Below are 8,303 nucleotides of genomic sequence, written 5' to 3' on the forward strand. Positions count from 1 at the left end.
TACCCATATAATGGCTGTGTATAAATGCATGCACACACACACACACACGCACGCACGCACGCACGCACGCACGCACGCACGCACACACACACACACACACACACACACACACACACACACACACAGTGTTAGAAAGCAACTACACCAGCTTAATGTAATGTTATGTTTGTCTCACACACCCTTTGTTTGTTGAACTATATAAGTCAAACTCTACTAGTAGTATTCTCCCTGTGAGATATTTGTGCAAATAGCAGATACACCTTCTCTATCAGTTGTATTATCAATATTTCCCATGGTCAGTATAATGTAATCACCCATAATTGTGTAAAGTATATTCAACCAATGAAAAAAATATAAACAAGTCAAAAGAGTACAAATAAAGTTACCTGCACTTATTTAAATACCTCTCTCTCATATGAGTATCATACCAGGTAATCAGCTAAATGTGGCTTATAGACCTACTGACAGAACGCTTTCAGAATAACATGACAGGAATGGATGTTATTGTACATACATGTTAATTTGTGCATCAGTGTAAAATGTATTACTATGCATGAAAGGCATGATGAATGGTAAACAGCACTGTCTTTATGTTGATGTTACACATAACCACTCATTTCAGAAGAAGCCAATATAGACCCCAGCACACCACTCCTTTAGGATTCTGATATTCGCCTTGAGTTAATTATGATATTTCCCATGTTTTTTCTCATGTTATCTTACTTCCTCACCGATACAAAAACAGAAAAGGTCACATAAGTAGAGACACCCACTCATCATCAGAACATCTTTTGTGCATTTCACTTGCTGCAGAGGCAGTTTGGAAATTCATTTATAGAGAGACATTCAATTATTTTTGCCAAGGACATTTCTTGAATCTGACAGCTTTAGCCATTCATTAGAACCTCATGAAGACTGAGTTGCTGGCTCTCAAGACTCTGGTTAAGGACAGTAGTGTGGCTTCAACATTCTGAGTCCAAGTCTCCAGGTATCCATACATACCTATAATGATAGGGATTTATTTTTGTCTTTAGAAGCATTTTGCATCTCTGTCACAGTGGAGTGTCTCCATTTGGAGGTCTCCTAAAAGCCATCTATATGGAAATGCTGTTCCAAAGACAAACTGGTTCATCTTCTCAGGACTGTGTCCATAGGAAGGCCTTGTCTTGAAGCATCTTGGCTAGTCTCTGGTTGAAGGGCCAATAAAACTGCTGGAGGATGTCCCTTGTCACAGGCAACATGGGTCCCAGGTTCAGGTCAGCTTTTCTCCTGGTGTTGGAAGCTGGACTCTTAGTGATTTCAGCCTCCTTCTCTTCCGACAGAGGTCCTGAGGTGTACAATTCACAGACACACATTTACACAAATGTGTAATCCTACAAATTGACAGGACTGTGAGCAAGAATAAACTTACAGTCTCTACAGTTTAGGGTGTATCCTGTTTGCAACTTGGTATCATGGTTTTGCTAAAATATACACACCACTTCAAAAATAGCCAACAGTCAATTTTTTGACTGTTATCTGCACGCATTTGGAGTTATCAGCTTGTATGTCAATGCCGCATACAACATACACGCCACTTACAGTCTCACTTCCCGGTGTAGGTCAACGCCAAGTATATGGCGCCCTTTAGGGTTAGGGTTAGGGTTTGGTTTATGGTTAGGTTATGACGTTGATAAACACACCAAAATGCTATTATGCGTTAGATAACACGCTAGTGGCCATTGCCGTGTCATACATACGCAGTTCATGATATCAGTCTGTATCATCCAAAAATGAAAATGTTTGGGTCTTACCTAAACTGAGGAATTTGAAGACTTTGTGCATTGTTTTTTTGCAGTTGGCTGCATGATCCTCCAGGCGAAGCACTAAGATCTGCTCTTTGCTGTACACTGACAGCCAGTCCAGTAAATACACTATGTACAGGCCAACCTGGAGTCTTACCTAGAAGGAAACAGGGAGAAACAGGCTATGGAAAATGTCAAAGACCAAACAAAAAAAATAATGTCGTTGGGTTTTAGTTTCTTGTGTTGAAATGTCTTGTCTTTGTCTCATGAGAAATAAGGCAGCTTTTATTGAGATCTCACCTGTTTCTCCTAACTTAGGAGAAGGGACCCTTCGAAAAAACCAGTGAAATCACATTTCAAATGTTATTTCTGGTGGCCTTGTATTACGTAACAACAGCTGATGATTCAATGTACTGATAAAATCAGTAAAATATCAGTATGAAAAGCTTGAACAGCTTTATAGTTCTATGACCACAAGAGGTCCCCTGTCATTTGTCTCATTTACACTGCCAACCAGCAGAGTGCACCAAAGGCTATCCTTAAAAGATTCCCCCTCTAGATGGTCTCTACATGCCAGGGAGTTTTCAGAGTTATCTGTGTTCATGAAAAAAGGCTTATGTCATTTTTGTCAACCACCAGAGGCCTTCTACTGTGTTTTGTGCTACAAATGTATCTATTATGACCAAAGCAACCCAGACTGCAGCTGGTACAATCCATGTAAAAACACTTTAACAAATGAAGTCCAATGAAGTTCTCTATCCTCTCGAGGTGCAGCAAATCTCCAGCTCTGAAGCAGAGCCAAGCTGTTTGGGCAAGTTCCCTGAGGGGACACTAATAGACCATCACTGAGCACCATGGCGTCAGACACAGACAAGAGAGCAGTGGGACACTATCATGTCACCTGAGTCCGCATCATTCAAGCCCAATCGAGACAACAGAAGTGTCATTGTTTTTGTGTCAGTGAGACACAGCCGCATCTCAGGAAGCCATCGACACAAGGAACATTAGCCCCTAAAGGCTGTGACAAATAACCCTCCAGCCCATGACCATGCCACTTGGCTTTAATTTAGCTGGTACTAAGTACATATTTAAAAAGGAAAACAAATGTACAGTTCATCAGTTCATCAAACAGGCTGGAGGCTAACTCACGGGCATGGCCACATTGAGGGAGGTATTGTAGACGCAGGAACGCAGGGAGCTCTCAGACAGGCACGTCTCCAACAGCTGCAGGGACTCGGACACCCTCTCGTGGAAGTCCTCCACGGACTTGTTGGCCAGGCCGAAGTACAAGTAATCAGAGTAGAGTCTGGGGGAGGAGGACAAAACCACACAGCAGACATGAGCACGGCGTGGGAGAGCAGACACAGAGTGACTCCAGAGAGGCAACACAACACAAACGCACAGGGACACGAGGAGAGGAGCTGAACACAACCCAGGACAGACTCTTTGGTTTAGGGATCAATCAATCGACCAATCAGTCTTTATTTATATGTATGTATGCTTGAAATAAATACATTAAAAGTAAGTAAGATAAAACGGTCTCAACTTAATCTTTGCTTTGTAATTTCTTATGAAAAACACTTACAGTATTAACATCAATGCACATGCCGATGCTGTGAATATACTGTGTATTAGTCTTGAAAGGGACTAATTACATGCAATAAGTCATTAAAATTCTGTAAAACATACACAGGAAAGTCTGAGTCAGACATTCCTGTAGTTTGACTGCAGCTCCACCAAACCAAAGAGGAAGACGCTGACTCATAGTGTGCCTACCACACAACAAACATGGCTTGTTTTAATGATTTTTTCCCCCATAAACTATGTTTTCTGGGTGATTTTCATGATATGACAAAATGGCTTTATGATGTATGTGTATTTGACAACAGTACTTCCTCGACCACAATATGTCAATCTTATGTTTATCTTATGTCTAGCATTTTTACTTGCTACAAAGGATGGTATTTAGTGTGGTTACAGTTTAGTGGATTACAGTATAAAGTTAATCAAAGTAAACAAATATGGTTTGTATGAAAAAGCAAATCTATGCACATTTTAATCCATGACCAGAGAAGTGAATGAAGTGTGCTATTTTGAGGGCATTTCTATACATCTGAATAAACAGCCTGTATATCTTATACGAAAAACTATAAGAGGATACATATGTACTGTACCTCTCTACTGGATCTCTGAGCATCACAATAAATTTGGCATCAGGTTGAACAGCATGAATGAAGTCCAGCACCAAGAATGGCGGCTCCTCCTCTGTCCCGTTATGGTAGAAATACACCCAGGCATTGTTGTCCCACATAGTTGATGCACTGGCCTCACCTGACAAAAACAAGGTACTATCCCATGACCATTTCTTCACATCTCTACTCAAGAAATAATAAAAATCCATTATTTTTAAAACTTATTCTCATATAATATGATATCAGATATAGTTAGTTATGTCTGGGCATATAGCATTTTCTGTTTGAACGTAGACATGGCACTGCCAGGTTGTGATGTGAGGGTAGTTTTCAAAGGCTTGTCTTGGAGGACTCGCTTTGATGTTTGTTAGCTTTGTCCACTTGAAGACGAATGAATTCCATCTGAGATGTGAGCTTTAATAGCCACATGAGTCTGAATTTAGATGAGGGCCTTGCACTGACTGCATCTAATAATACCCCACTCAGTGCTCCGACATGCACAGCAGGTATCCGGCATGATGTCCTGCAAATTCCTGATGAGGTCTCCCATTTATCAGCAACGCTGTGGTCAGTATGATGATAAATCAACTCTGACATTCATAGTCCAGACAGCGCAGTGCCAGACGAGGTAAAATATAAGCAGTAAGAGCTGAGACCTGCATGACCTTCTCACTGGCAGATACAAAATCTACTCTTTAATTCCAAATGAGCTCCTTCACACAAACTGTCACCCTTACTTATTGTTGACAGGGTAAGCTTTTGCGCCTGCGAGCACCATGTCCTTTACAATTAAAGTGATTTAATTTAATTTGCTTTGATAAGGACTGGGCAGTCACCATTTAGAGCTAAACATACAGCCAAAAGAGAATAACATAACAGTGCACACATCTTTAAAAAAAAAAAAAAAAAAAAACATGTACCAGTAATATTGGTAATATGTAGGTAACAGTGCACAAATAAGAGCATGGTCATGTCCTTCACTGTGCCCTTGGTCATGAGGGTTGGGCAGATTATAACAGCATCCTCACGCCACATATCAGTGATCCTGTTTTATCACAAGATCACAAATCAGCCACTGCCTCAGTCTTGGACACCGCAGAAACCCCTAACCATTTCAGATTAAAGGATTAAGAAACCGGATTTCACCTCCACAGCATGTGTGAGGGAAAAGAAACCTTGTTTTTGCCGAGGGTCCACCTTGACTACAAAAACGGGCTTGGAATTGATGCATTGCTGTTTACTTTTGCATCATGATGTCATTTACCAATAATGATATCCCGCTTGGTGCGACCTTTGGATCGGTTCCCCAAGAGATTGTCGTGAATCTGAAAAGCTGCCAGGTCAAGCAGATCCAGGTAGTCCTTCATGGGGTAGCGGGCCTGGAAGGCATCACTCAGCCTAATGATACCTGAGTCAGAAAGACAATCAGTATTCAGTCACCTGTATAGGGTCATAGGAATCTCATTCATTCATTCATTCATTCATTAGATTGTTGTTCCCCATCAGTCCTATTCAGACTGTTCAAGCCAGTGTGTAGTGCAGCTCCTGTTATTCACACAAATTATCGGTCTGGACACCTTGTTGTGTGGCTGTATTAGTTAAATGTTAAAGTCTTATCAGAACATGTCATGCATATCAGTAATGCTTCCCCAGATCAGACATACACACATAACACATTCATATAGATACACACTCAGACACACACACACACACACACGCACGCACGCACGCACGCACGCACGCACGCACGCACGCACACACACACACACACACACACACACACACACACACACAAAAGACAAAGGAATTCACAACAAATGGAAAATACCATGTGATCTTTGCAGCTTGAAAGTGTTTCATGCTTTTTGGTCACAGTGCTGGTATGAAATGTGATTATCCTGATACCACTGGGCAGAAAATGGCAATTTTGTAAATTGTTACAAGGCTGATGAAGATGAAAAATGCACCAGTCCCTGATGTTTTCCTCAAAGCTACATGAGCCTGTTTGACAGAAGTGGCTAGCAAAACCACTAAAAAGTTCTATTTCAGAATAACACATTTATGTAATTTATGTATAACACACGAGAACACACATTTATGTAACAGTATGTCCTAAAGTTACTCAGTAATCATAAACAAATAAATATGTTAAGTGGTTTACATTTCATTTTTAAAAGCATTACCTAATAAGTTGATAGTTTAAATCATGTTGTATTTACTTAAGGATTTGCCGAATGTATCCTTGTCAGAAAAAGCCTGATAACACATTTGATGGCTGAGTTTGATTTGAGTCTGAGTTCTCTCTGTAAATCACCTAGATTCTAGAGGCTGCAGAATACAAATGAGTCACATGAGTTAGAGTGGCCTATAAATATTTAACACCTCCATAGACGCTATATCACAGAACAGCTTCACAAGCACTTTGGAAATGCTTGTGTCAATGACCATAAATAGTCACCCAGTGTGTTATTTCATCACACACAAGCCAGCTGTGATATATAGTGCACACAGAGTGAGTCTAATTATGGCTACAGACACTGGTGTGTTTGTATATCTCTCACTTTGATTATGATACCTTGCAGCACGCGCAATAAGATGTTTGTGAATGGAGTACAGCATGCATTTTTTTTCCAAATGGATATTACACCACACCTCTGACAGAGTTGAATCTTTCACAATTTAAAAATTGCTACTGTATTTTATGCTCATTCTCTCTCTCTCTCTCTCTCTCTCTCTCTCTCTCTCTCTCTCTCTCTCTCTCTCTCTCTCTCTCTCTCTCTCTCTCTCTCTGTCTGTTTCTTCATGTGTGCCTAGATTTGCTGACTAAGCAGAGGCTGTTCTGTTCACACACCCCCAGGAGCACATATGTGGCCCTCGTTTGTCAGAGATGAAGGCATCAGTGCAGTGCCATAGCAAGGCACCATGGTCTCCTCAGTTCTGTGCGCCCCCTCCAGACTGAATTTGGGTCTGGAGTCCCTCCATTAAGAAGTCTATATCTAATATGCCTAGACAAGCTGTGTTCAGACCAATCAAAAAATGTGGGTAGACTTTATACAGTGATGGACAGATGAGCAACAGTCAGTGACATAATCATTAACGTCAACCTGAGTACACTTGAGTTGATTTTGTTTTCAACAAAAAGGCAGCGGCTAAGCGAGATGTTTTGATTCCGCTGTTATACAAGATATTGACAGCGCAATTGCTTTAAAAGATGAACAGAAAACAGTGATTAAGGCATTTGTCCAGAAGAAGGATGTTTTTGCTGTTCTCCCTATAGGATTCACATATTTAGTCGCTCTGATTGGTCAGCCCTATCTATTTATGTGCCAATGCATTTTTTCCCTGTATCGGTTGAAATTCATCCCATAATCAAATCTAAATTATGGGTTACCAGACTAAAATTCTAATAAGAAATCTAGTCTGGCTACGCCAGGCTAATCCTACCCCATATTTACCTTTTTATGATTACCTTTCATACACATTTGGGTTCTGTCACAATGACACAACCTTTGGCATTAGCAAAGTTAAAGCTGAAGTTTGGTGGCATTGTCTGCAAGATTTTTTTAACTAAAGTTCCACTGAACTTAACTCCTTACCAAATCTTCTTCTGGTCCACCAGTGGGGCTCCTTCATAGTTGTGAAGCGGACGTCAGGGTGCCGGCGTAGCCGGTCGTACAGGTCCGTAGTGCCACACTTCGGCTGGCCCATGATATAGAAGTAAGGGAGGCATCGCAGGCGGTACCGTTTCCCTCCGTGCTCGTACAGATGTTCCATCAAAGCATTCCTCAGGTATTTGTAGATGGCCTGGAAGCGGCGTGAGTAGAGGGTGTACACGTTCTTCCCGTAGGCGTCAGCAGTGGCATTCCCAATATGCTCCTCGTACCAGCAAGGATTTTTGATGCTGGTGAGGAACTTACGGGGGATGACGGAGAATATCTGTGTTGTCAATGCAGAGAAGTTGGTTTCAGAAGTTGGTAATGTCAAGTGAAGGCTAGAGGTGATCTAATCATGTCACTTTTAATTATATAATGTTAGCTTATTTTAAAACAAATGGGTTTGAACAGCGCTTTCTAGACAAGGGAAATAAATTCATAATTAAAAATATACATAAATAAGGGAATAAGAGTTCAAAATACCAAACTGAACGTCACATGAAAGCAACAAGGGAAGGATAAAAAGGGAAAAACAGAATAACAGAAAGACAAAAAAGATTAAAAAAAGACAAAATAGTGTCTAACAAGCACTAATGAGGTCAGACAAATCAGCTCGAGGATGCTTTGAAAACATTTCTAATTTTTTCGCAAGGACTTCAAACTATGCATAAAAA

At 40.8% G+C, this 8,303-nt stretch overlaps 1 protein-coding gene across 4 annotated transcripts in view; it reads right to left on the bottom strand.

The window, feature by feature from the left end:
* Positions 1-991: 991 nt before the first annotated feature.
* The window catches only part of chst15 (carbohydrate (N-acetylgalactosamine 4-sulfate 6-O) sulfotransferase 15), a 39,308-nt gene continuing 31,996 nt past the window's right edge, over positions 992-8,303 (bottom strand). For all 4 annotated transcript variants that reach the window (XM_042065833.1, XM_042065834.1, XM_042065832.1 and 1 more), the window contains exons 3-8: positions 7,573-7,912; positions 5,241-5,384; positions 3,959-4,115; positions 2,934-3,090; positions 1,794-1,941; positions 992-1,327 (exon numbers count right to left, since the gene is read on the bottom strand). In XM_042065833.1, the coding sequence (XP_041921767.1) occupies positions 1,137-1,327; positions 1,794-1,941; positions 2,934-3,090; positions 3,959-4,115; positions 5,241-5,384; positions 7,573-7,912 (1,137 nt within the window). In that variant the 3' untranslated portion in view covers positions 992-1,136. The remainder of the gene's footprint in view (positions 1,328-1,793; positions 1,942-2,933; positions 3,091-3,958; positions 4,116-5,240; positions 5,385-7,572; positions 7,913-8,303) is intronic.

This window comes from Alosa sapidissima, chromosome 16, assembly GCF_018492685.1.
Source record: "Alosa sapidissima isolate fAloSap1 chromosome 16, fAloSap1.pri, whole genome shotgun sequence".
Classification (NCBI taxonomy): Eukaryota; Metazoa; Chordata; class Actinopteri; order Clupeiformes; family Clupeidae; genus Alosa; species Alosa sapidissima.